The sequence below is a fragment of the Pseudopodoces humilis genome, chromosome 1, assembly GCF_049639895.1.
Source record: "Pseudopodoces humilis isolate 2021_Gansu_Grassland_sample_001 chromosome 1, ASM4963989v1, whole genome shotgun sequence".
NCBI lineage: Eukaryota > Metazoa > Chordata > Aves > Passeriformes > Paridae > Pseudopodoces > Pseudopodoces humilis.
The window spans coordinates 77,587,259-77,609,848 of record NC_142200.1 but is presented as its reverse complement, the minus strand read 5'-3'; the positions used below and the strand labels follow the sequence as shown (position 1 = coordinate 77,609,848).

At 37.0% G+C, this 22,590-nt stretch overlaps 1 protein-coding gene across 2 annotated transcripts in view; it reads left to right on the top strand.

Moving 5' to 3' along the window:
- Positions 1-22,590, top strand: part of CDH12 (cadherin 12) — a 226,168-nt gene that overhangs the window by 163,616 nt on the left and 39,962 nt on the right. For both annotated transcript variants that reach the window (XM_088064657.1, XM_088064699.1), the window contains exon 6: positions 14,215-14,402. In XM_088064657.1, coding sequence (XP_087920783.1) covers positions 14,215-14,402 — 188 coding nt within the window. The remainder of the gene's footprint in view (positions 1-14,214; positions 14,403-22,590) is intronic.

The following is a 22,590-nucleotide window of genomic DNA, read 5'->3' as shown; positions in this document are numbered from 1 at the left end:
AAGCTGCCAAGACAGCAGTGGCTTGTTTCCAATTCTTGAAATACCCTTCAAGGAAAAATGGATGGGTTGTATTTACTTCAACATTTAAATGACAAAAACTGTATAATTAGTTGGTATAAATTATGCTTTATTGAATCAAACCAATTAAGTGAAGTGGTGGATTCATATTTCGTAAGTTTATTATGCTTCAGTTTCCCAGTCTCTTTCTTTTGTTCACTGCTGACAGAGTGTGGAAGTAATTTAGAGAAATAAACCCTTACATGCTGAGCAATAAAAGCACATGTGAATCATCTTAGTCAAAAGAATAATATGTATTTATATTTTAATATGACATAAATATGATTTTAGAGAATAAGGCCCTGACATAGAAGAAATGCAATTGAATTTTAAAATGTACAGTTTTTATTCTGACGTTAGTAAATAAAAGACCATTTCAAGTGTCTTATGAAGTCAACAATAAGTTTGGTTTCTTTTTAAGGTGTGTATTTTTTAAGGTGACACCTCCTGAATTTACTTTTTCGAACTCAAAAGATCTATTTGGATAAAGCTTTATCTTATCACATCATTTCCAGCTAACAGAAGTCAATTTTGTGGGAGAAGGATTAAAAGCTTTTTCTAATAGAAGAGAAATTAATTAAGGTTTGAACTCAATACTTGAATTTTGTCTACTTGTGCATATCTTAGCTTTAAAAAAAAAAATGCATCTCTGATGGCCAGAAGCCATTATCTCAGGGCTGCTTTGTAACCGCATTTAAAATATTCAGACAGCTGTAGAGCAAGGCCTAGACATCACAAGGACCATTTTTTTTTTGCTGTCATTGGTCTTTCCAAAAGCATCTCAGTGAAATCCATCAAGATAGTTTGCATAAAAGAGCATGGCAAATTTCCAGAAATGCTAACATGTTTGGAAACAGAAACACAACTATTTATCTTTCTGGTAGTGACACCTTAAATAAAGCAAGGTTGAAGGATGATTCCTATGACCTTGCACATCAGTCCATACTGCAGGAGTTTGCAGGTAACTGGTTTGGATTTCACCAGTGGCCAGTACAGTGCATTCCATAGAATATATTAAAGCCTCTGTTGGAGACAGCAGAGGAAATAATCTTAGAGAGAGAAGTTCATAAAATAGACAATTCAGAAAGAAACAGAAAAGCATCTTTCATTTATGCAATTTCAGGAATTTCAATGTAAGTGAAAAAGACCTTTGCAAACACAAACTAGCCCTTTTTTCTCTTATATAACCTTGGTGTGGCACTTGAATGATCTATTAACTTGATGTTCTATTATATAAACATATTATGCTTTATATATTAGAGATAGGCTTTGCATATTATTACTCTTTAGATTGCATTTATTTTCTGTGATTATTTATTGGTTTGAATTTATTTAACAAGTATTACAATCTATAGAAATATTTAAAAAGAAAGAACAACCATGTGCTGAACCAGGAATAGCCTCCCTATATATAGTTATGCATGGCTGCCCTATAGATTGAAAGTTTCTATCATATTTACTTATTAGTAAATAGTTACTTATTTCTATATTATTGGAAGCTTAGAACATCACAGAAATTGCACATGTATTAATTATACTAAGTTTTACTACATTAAAGCTGGTCAGTTTTTAACTCAGTAAAGTAAATGTGGCTGATTCCATTCAACTGGCTTTGAACAAGTCTAGCTCAGATTATATTGAAAAATAGGTTCAAAAGCAGTGTGCAAGCAAGATGTCTCCTGGTTCAGAAATCTTTCTGGTGCAGAAAAGAAAATATTTTAATTCATTGCTTTGGACGGGTGGCTTATGAAAGACAATGGTATCTACTTTTAAAGATTCCAGAAGAAAGCAGCACAAATCCCACCCAGTAGTGCATTAGAAATCTACAGAAAAAGATCGTGTGATTAATAAATTATTCTGTTCACTAATCTAAAAAATTTAAATAATGAAAGCAGAGATTTAATTTAAAAATAAATGAGGAAGATTTATTCCCTCCTCACTTGGACAATTTAGAACCAGAAAACTTCTTTAGCTAGAAAACTTACTCAGGATTAAGGTTCAGATCTGTCTAATTAAGCATTTTAACAAGTCTGCATAAGTTTCTGGGAAGTTATTCTACTCCCTGTAATTTAGATATGGAAGTATGGCTTCCGTTGGTATTTCTGTTAAAAGTCATACTTTATATACAGCACTTGCATCTTTGTTGGACCTCAGAATGAAAATGAGTTCATCTTTCATTGATTAAAGAATTTGCCTGGCAGACAAGACACAGTAATTCCGTTCCAGCAACTACTTATGTTATACCAATTGGGAGATACCTGCACAGGACAGGTGGACAGATTTATTGCAGACTAGCCTGCAGGCGGAGATTAGTTGTGAGACTGAGCCAGAATTTTCTTTGAATCAGAAGAGGGAAGGTCAAATTGGGGTTTTCTCCACCTTTAATTTTCTCATGTCCATGCCATAAGACATAGAAGGAAAAAAGCACCAGCTTGGTCTTGTTAACCAAGGTTATGTTGTTTAATGTCAGAAAATCTTATGCAAGTCTGATTTTCATTTACCTGCGAGTATTAAGTAAATTAAAACTTCATTTTTGAGTTAAACATATACTTTAACCAACCATTTCAAGTAGTGATGGAAGACAGGAATGCAAAGGCTCCAGAAATGGGCTCATGCAATTGCAAGCCAATCATGAAAACAGTACCCATTTTGGATTGCAATACCTTTGACTCATTACTGCTTTAGTATCAGTAAAACTACAGTCAAATCAGTACAATAATAAATACCAGCTGACCAGTGTTTGCACAGGGCTCTTACAGGAATCAGAGGAGAACCAAGGGTAACTCCTCTGTATTCCGGGTTCCTTCCAAGTCTCACACCTCTGTACTATTTGCATTTCTTTCTCATCTGTCTCATCCTGCTTTGGCCTCTCTTCCTTCCTCGTTCTGTATATCCTTATTTTTGACATGCAGTCTTGTCTCCACACTCTGTGAGAGACACATATTTATCCTTGATCTCATTTTCATCATATAACTAGATTGTGGCCATCTCCTCCTTCAACTCCACAAGTATGTTTTGTTTTTTCTTTCCCAATGGTAGCACTGCAAAAAGAATTTATACTTTACTGAGTCACTTCCAGCCCTGAGTTCCTCCATATTTTTCTGTACTGAAATTATGAGTCCTCACCATCTCAGATAAACTCTTTACACCTTCACCTTACTTGTTTAGGCCACTAACATGTCACACAGCTCAGTGTCCCTTGCCTGCTGTTTCTATTTCACTCACTTGAGTTACACATTTGACAGGTAGTCATAAAAAAGCCTCTGTATTTTTCTTTTACCTGCACCACCATTTAATCAGTGAAATTATGGACATTTTTATATAGACTAAAAGAAGATATACAATGGCTTATTACATTTTGCTTTCCAAAGCAAAAGAAGGACATTGGAATATTTGGGAAAGTTCCTGAAGAATTACATTGTCTATAAAGTTGTCTTAGAACAGTCCAGGCCACAGCTTTGACCAACAACAAGTAAAGTTTTCTCAGAGAAATTCAGGGCATTTGGAAAAATTAGAACAGATCAGGAACTATTTTCTGCAGTCACTTTCCATGAAATTGACCTATTTTGGTGTGGGTAAAAGAATTTAATAACATGGAATTAGGCCATTTATATTGGCTGGCTTCTGGGCCACAGAGTACAACTGTTACATGAAAATTCTTTGTACTTTTGTAGCTTGTTTGAGCCCCTGCCTTTCAATCCAGGCAATGCAGCCCTCTTTGGGTCACAGTACCCCACAGTTAAGTAGCCTTCTATCAATATTTGTGTGTGTCCAACATAAAAGAGTTAAAATTTAACCTCTATAAAAATTCCTATTTACACTTATGCCACCTTTCTCTTAATTTTTTCTTATTCCTTTCCATATCAGGATTCTTCAAGTAGTAAGAACTGATTTCCCCCCAAGGTGCATGTAACCATAGTAAAAACTCTCTGGAAACTTCTTCTCTTTTTCGTAGCTGTCGCTGGTACATGTTCTTAATCATAAAGCATCTTGAAGAGTGAATAATTTTATTCAGACTGAACAACTAAATTCCCAACCAAAGCATACTAATTGGAAGAAAACTGAGAAATAAACTGGAGGGGGAGATATTAAATTACCACAGATTCTCAAAACACTAAATGTTTAGTAAATTCTTTGTCTGATGCACTTGTATTGTTTTTTAACTCTCTCAAGAATGCATAAGTGGCAAAGGTTATCTGAGGACTGTTTGGAGTACATATTGAATGAAACAAAAAACCTGTTTAAAAGTCTAAACTGAGACAGACTGACCCCTTGGCTGCAAAGCAGAACATAAGCCCAAGTATAGCTATTTCTTTATACTTCCCCATAACCACTAAAAAATACAGGTAATTTCTCACTGGCTAAAATGCCTTGCTCTGATTGCACTGTAAAAAATAGTTTAATAAATACAAATTAGAACAATATTGGTTAGAAGTTAAATATTATCTATTTGTCGTAACATTCTGTTGTTAATCCATTTCCCTCTTATCATCATCTCTAAGTGGTAATTATTCATTAACAGAAAGATTAGGTATGCTGTGTTTAAACACTATAATTATCATTATAGTAGATCATTATCATTAATAATGGTATTTTATATCTGCTACCTTATGTAGAGAAGGTGCAAATAAATACAGTTCATAGAAATTCAACAACCTTTGGCAGGAATCATGTCATTTATCACACTACAATGTGTTTTCTGTGGGGAGTGATGAAGAAATTATTCATTTAAAACACAGAGAGTATTTAGATTGGATGCATGAAATCACTCTCAATAACCTTGGAATGTCTTAAAAGCCGCATGCATCCCCGCCTACTCGGATACTGAAAAGTAGCTAAGGCTGCAGATTTAACAGCATGAGGTTGCCTTGCAATGCTTTGAGAACTGGTTCCAAAGAGACTCACTGACAACAGTGTCACGTGCAGTGTCACTATCAGCTCTGGCAGCATCTGCCTTTTTCCCTGAGGCCTTCCATCCAAGTAAGAAATCAACATATTCTTTCTGCTTCTAACTATGGTGAGCTTACTTTATGAAAATTAAGAGACTACAGGGCAACATAAAGTGAAGCAGACCATATGTAATTATCTAATTATAATCACAATAGTTTAGGCTCATGATTTTCAAAAATAACTAAGAACCACAGTTGTATTCAGATTTTCAGCAGTGCTCCACTCCTTGTAAAAGCATTAAATGGGATGCCCAAGTTCTTGCAACAATCTATATGTTCCTAATGACAGCAGTAGATACCAAGCAGTTTGTAACTGTCTTCTCTGAGTCCAAAATACATCTTTAGTACATTTACTAGAAAGAAATTTATAAAACTAAAAAGAACAACAAAATAACAGGAATATTCTAAAGTATATCTTTTAAGTTTTGTATTGAAGTCATGACAATTATTTAATTCTCAGTGGTTTCTATGGAAGATTTGTTGAATTTGTAAATGTGACGAGTTCGGCGGGAGAAATGCAGCACTCAATATGAATGATCAGCAAGTCTCATTTATTGGTAACTCTAAAACCACTTATATAGCATCAGTAATTAGGCTCATATATAGTGCAAAAGCAAGCTCATTATTGGATATTTCATTTAAGGTCAACTCCACCTAATTCCACATTCCTGTGATCGCTCATCTATGCTGAATTCACATTCTTCTGATCACAGCATCCTGTTCTCAGTTAACAGTTGTCACTAAGGCCTTCCTGACTTTGCAACATCTCACACCAACTGTACTTCATTGTCTAACTCTTTCCCAGCTAACTGCTGCATGGGAATATGACCTTTGCTCTCTAGCCATTCCTCTACATAAATGTGATTGCCTAGTGCTCACAAAAGAAGGACCTGTAATTAAACAATCACTACTTTTGCATTTCATTGCAAAATGAGCAGTATTTATAGAGAGAGCTCACCTTAAACACTTAAATTCATACTTGTGATAAGCTGAGCATAATTGCTATAAAGTGTGAGAGAATACAAATGCAAAATATGCAATTTATATCCTATTGTATCACTATTTTCTTATCTATATTACACATTACAAGTATTTAAGGAAACTGCATAAAGTAAACCAAAACTTAAAGTATAGTAAACTATTATGAAGTCTTAGTTCATGATTTCACAATTTTATCTTTAAAAGTAATAATTTTTGGCCTCAGCCTATGCCTGCATGGGGAAGGAAAATAACATGGAGTTTAGGGGGGAAAAAAAAAGTTGCATAAAATGCACCCAATGAGTATGTAAAAATCAAGTCTTCACAAGGAATTTTTTGAGTAATACAGATGTTGAGCATGCTTTGTTTAGATGATTTTAGGGATACAAGTGAGATTTGACTCAGAGGACATAAGACAGGAACCTAATTTCCTTAGTCGATGGAGAGAAAAATTATTCTTCCAATACAGATGATTTAGAGCACCTGGTTTAGATCCTAAAGTAAATGGCTTGACCATGAGTGAATAGTAGTAAAAGTTGTGTTATTATATCTTGTGCCAGGGTGATAAGGAAAATATGAAAAGGCTCCAGTAAGATATTTAAGAAGCAGGGATGTTAAGCAGAGCATTACAAACTCTATGTCCCATCCTTGAAAATGTACTTTTTATCATGTTAATGTTTCACATGTACTTTTCAATTTAAATTTTATAGAGGGAATAAGTGTATTGATTTACTTCATGGTGACAGCGTGATCACGGGAATATTACCAGCCAACCTACCTGATAAATGTCAATTACATGCTGCCTGGAATTCAGAAGAAGGAAAGACATCTTCTCCTGAAAACCTTTTTCTGTCTATAAGGCATGCTACACCTTGATAATTCTTTATAACCACTGTGTAATTTACATAAAAAACAATTGATTCAAGCTTTTAGACTATACCCATGAAAAATTATTTCTCTTCTCTCACTGGATTATTTTGTTTGGTAGTACTTTCTAATTAGTAGACTGGATATTAGCAGAGCAATTCTTCATTGGTTATGATACATAACGAAACTGATCACATGGAACTGGTTTTCCACATAAGCCCTCAGAGTTACAGAAAGCTACACTGTCTACCACATGAATGCATTGGCAAAGTCAGATTTTTCACAATATGAAGGAGTGATAAAGGATCTTCCATATACAACAATAACATCAGGAATAAAGCAGTTACTCAGGAGCTTTATTTGTTCACCTCACTCTTGGAATATGGAAACTCTGTTTTGTCTGGAAGAAATTCCTTATAAACTTACGGAATTTCTAAAACTGAACATTTTCTCCCCTCTTGGTAAAATTATGCTACCATACAAAGATGATTTAAGATCTTCAGTGAAGATTAAGCATTATCCTTGCCTCAGTATTACTGAATCACAGAATCAGAGAACCACTAAGTTGGAAGAGACCTTCAAGATTATCAAGTCCAACCCATGCTCCAACACCACAACTAAACCATGGGACCAAGTGCCACATCCAGTGTTTTTTAAACACATCTAGGGATGGTGATTCCACCATCTCCCCAAGTGGATCATTCAATACTTTATCACTCTTTCCATAAAAAAACTTTTCCTAATATAACCCATATTTCCCTTGGTGTGGCTTGAGACTGTGTCCTCTCGTTCTGTCAGCTGCTGCCTGGAGAAAGAGACCGACCCCCACCTGACCACAGCCACCTTTCAGGGAGTTGTAGAGATTGATAAGGTCACCCCTGAGTCTCCTTTTCTCCAGGCTAAACAACCCCAGCTCCCTCAGCTGTTCCTCACAGGGTTTGTGTTCCAAGCCCCTCACCAGCCTCGTTGCCTCCTCTGGACATGCTCAAGATTCTCAACATCCTTCCCAAACTGAGGGCCCAGAACTGGACACAGCACTCCAGGTGTGGCCTCACCAGTGCCAAGTACAGTACAATGACCTCCCTGCTCCTGCTGGCCACACTATTCCTGATCCAGGCCAGGAGCCATTGGCCTTCTTGGCCACCAGGACACACTGCTGGCTCATGTTCAGCCAGCTGTCACCAGTACCCCCAGGTCCCTTTCTGCCCTATCCAGCCACACCATCCCCAGCCTATGACATTGCAGGGGGTTATTGTGGCCAAAATGCAGGACTTGGCACTTGGACTTATTAAACTTCATCTGGCCAGTGGTGAGGTGATTAAAAGAGGGCTCTGGGGAGCGTGGCGGCCCAGACTGCGGCAAATGGGAGCAGACAAACAGGGACATGGTGCATCTCTGAGGGTGTGGCATGGCACTTTGCACAGCAGTTCGTGCAGGCAGGGTGAGCAGGCAGGGTTGCAGGTTTCCTCCTGCTAAGTGGGGTTTTTGGTTTGTTGTTCGTTGTGATTTTCTTGGTTGGTTGGTTTAGGTTCATTTTGTTAGTAGTGGTTTTTACATGATCAAAAGCTGCAGTTAGTAAAAGCGTATGCAATCAAATAGAACCCTCCAAGAGGGATGTGTCTTTCCAGACCCCCTCTTAAAACAAATACTAAAACAAATGTTTTAGTATTAGGACACACATCTGAGCATGCGTGGCTCCAAACAACTGCTTCTACAATTACTTCTGCACTATGTTAAACAGAGTACACTCTGCTGCCACAAGTATTCTCTATGTAACAACCAGCACACTTTGGAGGCAAAAGCTGTGGGCTTGACTATCTTGAGATAATAAAAATGAAATGAGATTTCCCATTTCCTAAACCCTTCTTCCAACAAGGGGGATATTAATGTCTGTGGAATTATTCTTTGACATGCAATGGGGAGACTTATTTTTAGAAAGCTATATTTTTTTTATATTTTATTTTATTTCTATTTTTAAAGCTATTTATTTTTAGAAAGCTTTAGAAAGACAACAACACCTTACAAGTAGAAAAAAACCAAAAAACAGCAAATTTCAGTATATTACAAATTTTTCAGTATATTCAGTATATTATTCAGTATATTATATGAATATTTCAGTGTACAAAAATTATACCAGTATAATGAACATCATTTTCCCTTTAGGAAGGTGGAAGGAGGATGGCCTCAAAAACACAGCCTGCTAGCTCACCTCAGGGGGTTATAGAGCTTTGGCACAGGAACTGCCAGCTCTGGGGAAGCTCCATCATATGGATTATCCTAAACTAGGGTAGGATCAAACATAAAAAATATTTTTGTTTCTGCTCATTTTCCCTTAAAGTACTGGTGAACCTTGGACATCCATGATCTCTGCAGCATTGAGAGATGCATTTTTCTAGGTGTGGACCTTGGAATCCACAGAAGAGAGCCAGAAATTTTTAAGCATGGTTTCTTGAGCCATAAGCATGGCTTCTAATGAGGCCATAAACCTTTACTCAGACCAGTGGGTTAAATACTGGAAGGACCATTTCCATAACTGAAGTTTTACAAGCCCATCTCAGATCATGCATGACCTGCATCAGGCACATGGTGACAAAGCCTGACTTTTTTCCCCCACACAATGTCCCAGCCCCTCTGTAGAGCACAGAGACACATCTAGAAAAGGCATGAATGCATCTCACTGCTGTGCTAAATCACATCGCCTAGTTTTATGAGCATATGCATCAGATGCTGATATTTATTAGGCTGATTAGCTGACGCTGATGTAACAGGTTTAATGTACTGAGTATATGCTTTTATATTTACATCATCCTTTCCTTTGACTATTGCACTGCAGTTAAAACATCAGTGAGAAAAAATGAACTATTGGCTTATGATTCTTGCTAAACAGACATAAATTATTGCCTTTACAATTCAGGTCAGGATAAAAATTAAAATGCCTTGGTAATTTAAGATAATAAGAATATTGCAGTACACTATGGGTTTGGGTCTTCTTGTTTGTTTGTTTGTTTGTTTGCATTTCCTGAGAAAACATTAATGATTTAGATAATGATAATGATAGATATGAGAGATAATTCTTTTACTTCAATGTTTTTGCCTTTAAGAATCATGCTATCATGATCCACTGCAATGCAAGACTTTGGCAACTGCCAGAAAGCTGAAAAAAGTACAGACGAATAAAATTCAGGAGAGGATAATCTTGCACAGTACAAGTGTGGTGACAGATTGGAAAAAAATGTTTGAATACCATTTACAGCTGTTTGATTGAAGGCCATTATGCATTTAACTTAAGTCCTTTGATGCTAACCTGGGTTATTTCTTAATGGTTGTTTTGCTGATAAGAAGCAATGATGATTTTCATCTGCTATTCCCGTCAGACCTGAAAAGCTTTTTGGTAAATGATTGTGTAAACTTCAAGTGTGGAGAAACAACAACAAAAAAACTTCTTTGTAAGTAAAAAATAAACAAAAAAACTCACCTAACCTCTTTGTAAGTAAAAATCAAACCCCAGAACAGCTTTTGAGCCTTAAAAACTAAAACCAATCTAATCATGTCAGAGGAACTGTAAATGTGTGCTATATTTCAGTCAATATGACTGATTACCTGTCACTTACTCAGCTCTGATTTCTTCCTGCTGTGAGCTTTGAAACTATCTTTGTTTTAGAATCTCAGAGGCAACGTGTATGAATTGTTAGCTCACCTCTGCCTCATTTTCCTGAAAGATTTTGGGGCTAAGTAATTAGCCCTGTCAGTTATTTCAGCTTAAAAGCTTCAACAGCATCATCACTTATTTATTTGTTTCATCCTTGCTGATGCTGCTTAACATGAAACCAAAAGTCCTGACCAAGCAATATTTATTGTTACCAGCTTTCCTATACATGAAAATATCCCAACTTGCATGCAATATATGAGACTAAAATCAGCAAAAGGAAGAGCTAGTTCCAAAGTCCAGTTTTGTACTGCAGTTTGAGAAAAGTGAGGGCTTTCTCCTTTGGTACATCCTAAAAGACAGAAGCAAACCTGGAAATCACATTTAAAAGATATTTATGCAAGTAGAAGAAAGATTTTTGTTGGCAGAGAAGTCACATCAACAAAATTTGACAGAACTCTTTGAGCAGCGTAACCAGCTACTGCATAAGTTTGTCTGAATTGCTTATTCCATCATTCCTGGAAGCTGAAGAGAACAAGGTTTTCAGGACCTTTGGGAGTAAAAGGCTATTACTCAGGCCTGTTTCAATATACCTCTATAGCAAATGGAGGTAGTAGTGTACACAAGCAAAATGGACAATAAAAATGAATAATGCTAAACTGTCACAGCAAGTCCAAGCAAGAAGCAATATCTGCTGGAAACAGAAAAACCAGAAATCTACAAAACTGTCTTTCTATCTCATTTGATGTATGGCATATATTGATCATTTCAAATGTCCTCCCTACAAAGAATGAGCCTGTCTGAGATCAAGAAGCATTTGTACAATACAACATTCTCAGGCACATGGTGTGGTTCTCAGGGTATCCCGTGCAGGGTCAGGAGTTGCAGTCAGTGTTCCTGACGGGTCCCTTCCAGCTCAACATATTCTATGGTTCTAGGATTCTATTTTTTAAGGGAGGGGAGGAAGGGAAGGAGGGTTTCATGCTATGTATTATATTCCCTTGACATTTTTCTGAGACCTGGCAGCAATACACATTATTTGTTTTGATTTATTTTATTCTGAAAGTAAGTTGTCACAGTAGAACAGTTAGCAGGTTCCATATGCTGTGAAGATAGTATTACAGGTGGGCAATGGCACTGTAATTACATACTACATCTTCAGAAATCTGAGTCTTGCAGGATTGAAGATTGCTTCAGGGTTTCAAATTAATCTGAGTGACCCCATCTTTATTGCTGTTGAATTTCTGGAAATAATGAAATGCCAAATCATTGAAAATAACAGAAAAAGGCCTAAACAATCAGAAATCAGTTATTTAGCCTTTCTTTGACTTCATCTAAGTCCCATATGCTTTTCAGTCAGATACAATATTTTATAGGGAAATGTTTGTTTTAATAAATCTGAGTGATCTTCAGATCACTAAAAATAGATCAATTTGTCAAAGATGGAAAAAGTCTATGATTGTGTGCTCTTATATTTAATTTTCAATAAAACTATGGATGTAAACAGCAAATACTGCAGCAAAGATTTCTGTTTTCAGATATAAGTGCCTGTAGAAGATCTGGACAACAGAGCTAGGACTATGTTGTGGAAACTTAATTTAAGATTCAAGTGTAGGTAAAGGCCTTTTCAGTCTCTTTTCTGCATAACTTGCATAGCAGAGACCCAGTAACACATGTGTTTGTAAATGGCATTAAATAATAGGAGGATTTGTGATTGTATCATGAATATCATGTTAAAATTTTATTCTTTACTCAGAGTTACTGAAGTACAGCTTAGAAATAGCTGAGACTCTTTTGTCATTACACCATTTTGTGTCGTCATAAAAATCTTTTCCTTCTGTTGGAACAACACTAAGTACAGTAGAACATCCTTTAGTTCACTTGGAAGGAAAGGTTCTGAAATGATAATTGCTCAGTCCTCAGTAGCTCAGTCAATGGGTAATGCAAACCTACACACTGTGATGTCCAGAAGTGAATGTTGGCATGAGCTGCCTTTACTTATGGAGATTTTTCTCTAACAAAAAAGGCGAATTTTGCCTTCAGGTATACTTTGCATACTGACGGGCAGAGGGGGAAAGCAAACAAAAGACATTTTTTCAGAGGCAACCAAACAGACAGTTATATAGACACCAGAGCCCAAATGACTAGCTCAAAAAAGCGTGAGCTTGTTACTAATCCAGCAATGCTAATGTCATTTTTTTGTCACCTGAAAATATTGTAAAGCTGAAAAAGCTGACACAGCATGAATTGTACGGAGATAACGTCAGGGAACAGCGTCTGCTGTTTAATTCAGTGACTGAATTCCAAAGTCACCTATCCTGCTGTTACATAATATACAGCCTCTCAGAGCCTCATTTTGTGATGTGTGGCTGAACCACTGCTGGGTGGAAATCTCTGAGATGACCCCCTAATGTGCCTTGCAATAGTAAACAGTTGCCTGTCCTGCTCTGCTGTTGAAAAAGAGGTACAAATTTCCTCCGACACGTCACATGTAGCAGAACAAAGCACGTCATTGCTGATGTTGTCTGAATGGGCAGCTCTGTGAGACCTGTGGAACAATGACCCAGGAAAACAAAATGGACCAAGGGAAGAAAAATGATGTGGCTAGCTTTGTTGAGAGACAGGATGAAGTGAATCAAACATCCTGGCATCAAAACCAACTCCAAAAGCTGCTGGCAGTTCTGACAGCAGAGACTGCTACATGAAGAAAGGCGAGCTCTGCCTGCCCACTGTAATTACTGGTCATGGAGGTGTTTGCTGGCAGCTGAGCAAAGTAACAGCTCCAGCAAGAGGTGCAGCTAAACAGGCAATATGGGCACCTCAGGAGCAGTGAAATAAGGCAGGGCACCATGTTACAGGACCAGGCCTGCTGCTAATGCTGTTGCTAAAATCAAGGCTGTCTCGAAGCACCTTGGCCTTTTTGGTTTAGCTCTGTTAATTATTATGTCTAGCATTTTCCAACATAGCTGTTCCCCTGAATGAAACTATTTTCTCTTTACATCAGTAGCAATACTTATTTTATAAGTGTGTAATTTTTTTGGCAGTTTGTTTTTATTTTCTTATTATTACTTGCAGTAAATAATCTGAGAGCAAAGGTGTTCAAAGCTAAAAATTGTTCAGCCCTGAAATTTTAGTAAGGACCCCCTCTGGTGGCTCATGTATGAACGATAGTCTATATCGTTCTTCCTAAAGGAATTATATATATATATATATATATATTTAATACTGATTTTTAAAGAATTGGGTGGAAAATTATTTTGCCACTGAATTTTCCCTTTCAACCAATGTGAAAGTCATAAATATATTTTCTAAAAAAAACACACAAACAACCCCACAAAAAAACTGAAAAAAACAAAACAAAAAACAAACAAACAAAAAAAAGCAGGAAAGTGCTTATAAACATGCACTATCTGTAAGTACAATTTAATTCAAGAGAGTCAATCAAATGTGAAAAATTAAAGCTAGAAGCATAGATAGGAATTTCAAGAGATATAGATGCTAAGACCTTTACAGTTGCAATGGACAAAATCTAGAATCTAGAGGAAGTCAATAGATAAAACTGGAATATATTTTTCAAAACCTTTGTTGTTTTCATCTCATAATTTTAATTAGATTATTTAAGCCTTTTAATTTGCACAGGCTCCATTATTTTAATCAGAAATATCTGTGTTAATTATCAAGAAATCCCAAGAATGACTGTCTACCACTTTGTCACAGGTATCTTCCATTTAAAAGTACCTGAGACCTCTCACATTGGTTCTGCTATTGGACGGATCAGAGCTGTGGACCCTGATTTTGGGAAAAATGCAGAAATTGAGTACAACATAGTTCCAGGAGATGGAGGAAACTTGTTTGACATCACGACAGATGAGTACACCCAGGAAGGAGTTATTAAACTGAAAAAGGTATGTGGTACCGATGGGTGGATGTTCCCATGACTCGAGTGGTAAACTAGGTAAGGGAATTAAATGTTTTTCAATTTTACGTCATAAGTGGCACAGAGTAGTAGTGCTACATAAGTAGTTTATATCTCTATTTGAATCCATGGTTGAGATCTTAATTTTAAAAGGCATTGCAGTTTAGTCTTTTATTTCACATATAATCAGCTATGACATTTCATAAATTGTGTCATGGTGAAAAAGGAATTCTAATCTCTGTCTAGAAAGTACAATTTCTCTTTTATGGGAAGTTTTCTACCTAAAACCATACAAAAAACATTTTAGTTCAGAGCATGGAATGAAAGAATTATATTTTATCTTAGAAAAACTATAATAAATTTTGACTTATAAGCATTTTATTTTGAAAATGTTTACTTTGTGTTTACTAGTTTAGTAATGAATATTGTAAAGTACTATGGTGACCACAGATTTTATTCAAGGTAGAAGAGTCACAGATAGTTGCAAATAGCCGTGTACTACTTCTAGTCTTGTAATAGTGTACCAAGTATCTGGTTATCAGATACACATGCAGGGAAACACACTACATCTCAACCATTGATATTGCTTTAGTGCCCTAGAATAAGTTCAAAATTACTGAATTTATGAATTTCAGAGATGGAAAGGGCACATTTCATTTAGAATTTAGTTATTAAAGCACTCAGTAAGAGAAATCCAAAACACAGAGTGTCACATTTTAACCAGTTATTATTTTCTGAGCCCAGGCATTTACATATACACGAACAATCAAATTGTTCAGTAGAAAGAAATCTGAACGACAGGTCATTTTGGAAGGCATAGTTATGTTTTATAGACAGCTCAGGCTAATAGGTGTAAATTTTCTAAGAAACCAGACTATTAGCTGAATGCTTCACAAGGGTTTGGGAAGGAAAGAGTTATGGATGTGTATATTAAGGTAAGCTTTAGGAAAACTGAAGCTTTAATTCTAGGAAAATTTAGAATGTAGGTGCTTAACTTCCCTTGACTCTGACCATAGATCTATATTTTCTTTATATTCATTCTAATAATGGAAGTGCTGGCTTCAACCTCCTGACATGGGAAATAGTAAATTATCCATGTGTGCATTAAAGGACAAGATGATGTCAAGTCACTGACTCTTTTGCTTGTTTTAATGACATAAAATGGAAGCCACTATACTCACAGGAAGTAATTTGTCAATGAGGCACAAACTCTTTGACCTCTTCACACCCCCCTTCTTTTCTGACAAAAGGTTTGAGTGTTCTGTTTCCTCCTAATGGGAATTTGTAGACTTTGTTTCATTTTTAAAAACCCTTCTGGTCACCTTTTTCCCTCCATGCAGATGACTCAAAAGTGGGTCCATCTGGAGCTGTCAGGCTGAGCAGCTGCATACCCCTCTGTATGCACTGCCAGTCAGAATTTGCAGTAAGTAGGAACCATTAAAAAAATAAAATATTATTTTTAATCATCAAGAGTAGGTTTTTGATAGAACTCAGTTCTCCTTGCATTTAGTCCTAAGCCTCTTCTGTGCTTCTTGTTTTTATACACAACAATAGAATTTCCCATGCTTGTGGTGAAGTGTATGTATTACGCACTGCTGGTTGTCCAGGTTGGCAGTGATGATATTGATAAGAAGGGTGCCAGAGTAATTAAAAAGGACTTCAAGGCTGTGGGTCGATTGGTTGATGGGACAGGAGTGCAGACAGTGTGCTGCTCTCTTCCTTCAGTAGTAGAGATGAATGATGAAAGGAGCAGGAAATACCATGTTATCAATAAGTGGTTTAAGGGCTAGTGCCATCGGCACAGTTTTGAGTTTTTTGATCACGGGACAACTTTTACAGCACCAGGCCTGCCAGAGTCAAATGGGCTCCATCTATCTAACAAGGACAAAAGGATTCTAGACCACGAGTTTTCAGGGCCGATTGAGAGGCCTTTAAACTAGGTTTGAAGGGCGAAGAGGATGAAACAGGCTGTCCAGAGATGAGCCTAAGGGTGGTAAGCCAGAGCTGAAAGTGAAATGAGTCCACCTGAAGTGCATGTACACTAATGTAGCCAGCATGGTCAACAAATAGGAGGAGCTGTAAGCCATGGTACAGAAGGAAAGCTATGACACAGTAGCCATCACACAAACATGGTGGGATGACTCACATGACTGGGGTGCTGCAGTGGATGGTCACAAGCTCGTCAGAACAGAGAGGTGAGGACGGAGAGGTGGTGGGGTGGCTCTGTATATTGGGGTGTCTCTTGACACGACAGAATTTGAGGTCAAGGGTGGTGAAGGTGAGTCTCTACGGGTAAGGATCAGGGGAAAGACCAACAAGGCAGACATCCGGGTGGGAGTCTGTTATAGACACACCAAGCAGGATGAAGAGGTGGATGTATTATCCTATAAGCAGCTGGAGGAAGTTTCAAGATCAGCAGCCAGGGCTGGGGCTTTGATAGCCCTTCTATTTACAGAGAAGGATTGGTGGGAGATGTGGTGGTCAGAGGCCATCTGGGGTAGAGCAATCATAAAATAATAGTTTTCGATGTTCAGTGAGACGTGGAGGGGCATCAGTAAAACTCCACACTGGACTTCTGGAAGGCAAACTTCAGCCTATTCAGGATGCTGATCAGAGAGCACCTTGGGAAACATCCCTTAAAACAAAGGGGTCCGGGGAGGATAGACACACTTCAAGTAAGAAATCTTGAAGGTGCAGGAGCATGTTATCCCTATGTGTCAAAAGACGAGCTAATAGGAAAAACAACAGGCCTGTCTCATCAGCTTTAGAATAAACTAAGAAGAGAAACTAATAGGATATATCATCTTTGGAAAACGGGTAGGTAACTCAGAAAATGTTTAAGGATGTTGTTAGGGCTTACAGAAAGAAAATTAGAGAGGTGAAAGAAAAAATAAAATTCACACAACCACTTCTATATCCAGATACTTTAAAGTTGGTCATTGTATTTAGCCTTTCTAGCCACAAGATAGGGCATAATCTGAACTAGGGAACTCTTACAACAGCACAACTTTGATCAATGTTGCCTAATGTAAATGACAGATCTCTGTCACTGAACATGGGGGAAAAACTGTAGTCCTAAGCCCTTTCCTGATCTTCATCATAGTGAGAGGGGAGAGTGAGAGAATGTGAAGATCAGGAAATACCAGCTTTGTTCCATGCAGGAGTGTGGAAGGAAGATAAACCAAATACGCAGGGCCTTCAACAAAGTATGCCTTTATACTGATACTACACTTTGTCTTTCACAAAACATATCTCAGGGAAAAGTTCCGCTTCACAAAACTTTAAGTAATCCAAGGGTTTTAAGACATTTTGTAATTATCCAAAGTCCATCCACTTAGATTCTTTGCTAGATCCCAAGTTAAAAAAGAGCAATATGGATTCTAAAGATATTGTTCACTCAGTTGTCTTTTTATATCTTTACACTTGTACTAATATAAATGTGTTTTCATGGGTTGCAACTTTCAGATTATGGAAGTGCTGGACACTCACAATTCTATAGACACCTATTAAAATGCGTGCTAGCTGTACAGTACAAGCCTACAGCAGCACTATTCATTTGCCTGCAGAGAAGCAATTTTACATTTCAAGATGTTCAATACACTGATTTGACCTTGTGGGATTATTCAAACATTTAAGTATGTATTGAAGTTGTTTTTTTTTTTTTTAATGGAAGTGGGTGAATGAATAAGACTGACTTATTCAATTAAGAATTCTAAATAATAAACAGTGATAATAAACAGTGAAAGCAACTAATAAAAAGTGCTAAAAGCTTTAAAAACAGGTTTGTGCTTTCTTCTCTATTGTAGCTTATTCTGTTGCTGGTGCTGTAAGTGGTGCAGTAATTCAGTGCTGAGCCATTTCAAAACCATTTATAAAATTTGCTTTTATTTTCCCTGAAAAACTTCTTGCAGCCAGAAACTGTCTATCACTGCATAGATGCTTTTTTGGTCTGTTGTTATGCAGAAAAACATTGAGAGATTTCTATATAAAAATTGATAAAAAATGAAGCCTTCCTGGACTACCTTTATTTTTGGTGAAAATACATTTGATGAGAAAAATATTGCACAGGCTAAGCTCTTCCTTTTAGCACAGTAAGAGTGTTGACAGATGCAGAAGGCCATTCTCTGCTTCTGAAATGCTAAATGTGTAAGAACAGCTACAGCTGGACAAGTTGCAGATCTTAAATCATCTGTTTTGGTTGCTCATTTATTTTTGTTCTATGATCCTATATACATCTGATTACTACTACTCTTGTGATAATTACATATATTAAAAATGAAACAACTTTTCTTATATTCTGCTAAATAAGTCATCCAAATGCCATCTAGCACCACTGTGTGGCTAGTACTGTAATATCTTTTATCTCTCAAAATAAAAAAATAAAGGAAATAGTATCCCTAAAAAAAGGGGGGGGAAACCTGGCTTAAGGGTAGTACTGTATGCAGTTCTTCGTAAAAGTCAGAAATATTATTATGTTAGGAATAGAATTATAATTCCCTCCCTTGTCTATTGTTGTTTAATATAGTGTTTATACCATTTGGTATTTAGATAGTATCTTCTATTGTATCTGAATCTTCAGCAAACTACAGTGGATGTAAGCTATAAGAACCATGGTGACAGAAGGGGCCATCTCCTTCATGCCAGAGCATAGTGGCTTCAGATGTGTCAGTCCCAGGCAAGGGACTGATTTTGATATATTTAATGACCAGGCACAACAGTAAAGGAAAACATAAAGTTCCAACCTTCTCTGAAAAGTTGTCACTACATCTATTAAACCAAGGATGAGTTTATACGATAAGCCCATTTTGTGCAGAAGCCTTTTAACTAACTCAGCATGTGCTAATCCAGAAACTGAGTAGGGTTAAGGTAATTAACTTGTTCTTCTTGAAGACATCACTTTACTAATTTGTGCAGTGCTTCATTAAAACCTTGGAAAACAACTGTTTATAGGCTTTTCCTGTTGTGATCCTACACTGCTCCACCATACTGGGTGAAATTCTCCACATGGTTCAGTGGAAGCTCAGGGGACAGCCACATCTTGGTTTTTGTAAGTTGTGCACCACTACTAAAACTAACTGACCAGATGACAAGGCTGTGGCCATGAAATCCCAGCAGGTCACAGCATAGCACAATTAGAAACAGAAACTTTAGCGATGATAAAATAGAAGAATTTGGGGGACAATGAGCAGAACCAGAAGCTGCAGGAAAGTATTAGGAGTGTGTGCTTCCTTTTAACCTCAGGAGGAAATTTTTAGAAGCCTTTAAGTGCAGTCAGAAAGTAGTGCTTTAACTTCTGACTAAGCTCAGTTGTGTTGCCTCTGGGACAGCCCATGTATGTAGCTCTGGAATGTTGCTGGGATGTAAGAGCAGTCTGAGAATACCTGTACCACACAAGAGCGAGTGTAAGGCAGACTCCTGCTGTCCTTCAGTGAGAACTGCGTTAAAGCTATTCCTTGCTTAACCACCAAAACTGTACAGACTGCTCATCACACCCCATGCCACCCATTCTTTTTCCAAAGGCAGGGAATTTCCTCTGCAAGTGTAAGCACAGACACTGTCTGCCTGTAATCATAACCCATGAGTTTGTGGGAGTGGGGAATAGTGGTTGTGCATTTTGAGGAGGAAGAGCAGGTGATATTAAGTCCTTCGGAACAGGCAGAAAGTGGTGAGCTGTGTGCAGATACAATCACAAAGAACAGGAAAAGTAAGGAAGAGGAGACGTTCAGTCTTTGTAATTTGTGGATAGATCTGTTTGGTTTGGTTTTCCTTGGAACAGGGAAAGACACCTTCAGAAATGGGTGAGATGCTTGAGAGTAGCGAACAACTGAACCTGATGCTGCTCAGCTTCTCCCCTTCTCCAGATACAGAGCAGATATCTATTTTGCCCTCTTCCCATCAAATCTTGAAATATTCACTACAAATCTAATTTTTTACTCACCTCCAACTTATGAACGTTCTTAGTTGATCTAGAGCTTACTTTACTGAACCTGCTCTGTAATGCCACTTATTTCCTCATGTTATTTAGAATCCAATGCAAAAGTCCAGTAACTGAAACTTAACTGCTCACACAGAAAGTGTCAATGCACGGAAAATTGTCTAATGCCAATATTTCACAAAATTTATAGGTGCTCAACTCATTTGAAGGGGAAAGTGTTTCCTCCTTTTCAGACGAGCACATGTGACCCAGAGCTATTCTGCAATTGCACAATGCTAGTATGAAGTCAAGCCTAAGTTATTATGTGCTTCCTGTCAACCCAGTGCTACTATCCATAACTATCCATATGTCCTGGGGCTTAAAATCTCATCCCAAAATACAGCTTTTCCATCACTGTAGGTGAAAGCCTCTATCAGAAACAATACTCTTGTATTTCTTATGGGTTGATAAAAAGCAGAAATTTCTGGAGTTTCCAGTCCTGCCTCTTTGGTGAAGCAGGACAAACTGACAAGGTAATTCTTTTTCAACTCTTGTTATGCTAATAATTACAATTAATTATATCTTTCAGACCATTTCTATTTCTTTCAGCTCTTTAATTATCTCTCTCTCCTTCATACTATCTAATACGAAATTTTAGATATAGATGCATCTATATAGCAGTATCTTTTAACTTCTTCCTTGAAGGTGGAAAACAGTAATATTTCAAAATATATTTATTTCTAATGCAGAGCTGGTTTTGTGCTGTCCTAGTCATACTAAATAAGTCCATTCATGGTACTTAGAGAGTTGCAAGGTAAAGTGATTTGTCAGTATGTATTTGATTTGGGGATTTGTAGAAGGGCTTTGCTGTGCACAGGTGTGTATATGCTGATAGCACTTTACTAAGCAACTATATAGAGCAGCTTGTAATGTCAACATAGGAGAAAGCACATGAGGACAAGTTGAGGGGGCCAAATACATCTGTTCTGTCACTGGTACTTAGAATATCAATTAGAAATACTACAGTTATTGAATAGTTCACAGTTAATAAGGCATCACTTTTATATTAGCAAAAATGCTCTTTACTGCACAAAAGAAAAACAAACTTCTGCAAAACAAAAGCCTTATTCAAACTTACCTTCTGCATGTAGTTACTGTTATAGAAGAAATAAGTACTTTTCTTACTTATTAAAAAAATGTATGAAGTAATTTCATTAAAATCTGATTAATTGAAAGACATTTCAATTAATTTCAACTTACAGGACTGGTTTGAGGTTTTTTGTATGATTCAAACAATCTACTGTTTTTGTACCATTAGCAGCATCCCAGATTTGAAATGAAAATGGGACTAAGCACCCTCAGACACTTATTATGTAACAGGAAAACACAGTGGTGGGTTTTGGTTTGTTTTTGGTTTGTTTGTTGGGGTGGTTTTTGCTTTAATACAGGCAAAATATCATGTGAACCACTCATTTCCTTGACTGATTTTAGTGATATCTACTAAAAAATACAAATATAATAAAATGGTTTTTTAACATGTTTGAAACCAAAAATCAAAAAATCCAAAAGGTTTTGCCTGAGACCTATGTGGACATTCAATTCTACTGTTTTCAGGCAGACTCTGGACAATTCAGACAAATGCCTAAATCTTAAACTGTCAATGTTATTTATATGACTCAACTGTTCAAATATGGGATAAACAGAATCGATTGCAATCCCCATACACATAATAAACCACACTCTTGTTACATGATATATATTGTTCAAAATCTTTTTCTAATTGAAATTAAGCCCAAGGTTTACCACTTGGAACATTTCCCAACTCTCCATACATTTCGGTTACAGTTTAGCCTCACTTAGGCTAAAGGCTGATTTCTGCTGTTTTGTCACTGATTTCTTTCTCTCATGATGGTTCATCACTTTCAACCTGTCTCTTCTTATTTTGAATGCCATCTGTGCTTTCCACTGGCTGCATAACCTCTAACTATATTTATCATCAGACTCAGAAGGACAGAAAGAGATGATGAGTTGCTTGCTCTGAGGTTACAGTGGAAAAACATTACCCTTCTTGGGATCACATTGTCTTTTTAAAAGTATACTTTAGTATTTCCCCATAATGCTGGGGAGTAGAGAAGTAGTGCAGACACTTTGCTTCCTGGATACCTGTGCAGTGAAATACGCCAGTCTGAACATACCAAAAGACAGAACTGTTTGAAATCTTATTGCTTTCTGTTCCCCTTGAATCATGAAATGTTGTGACGAC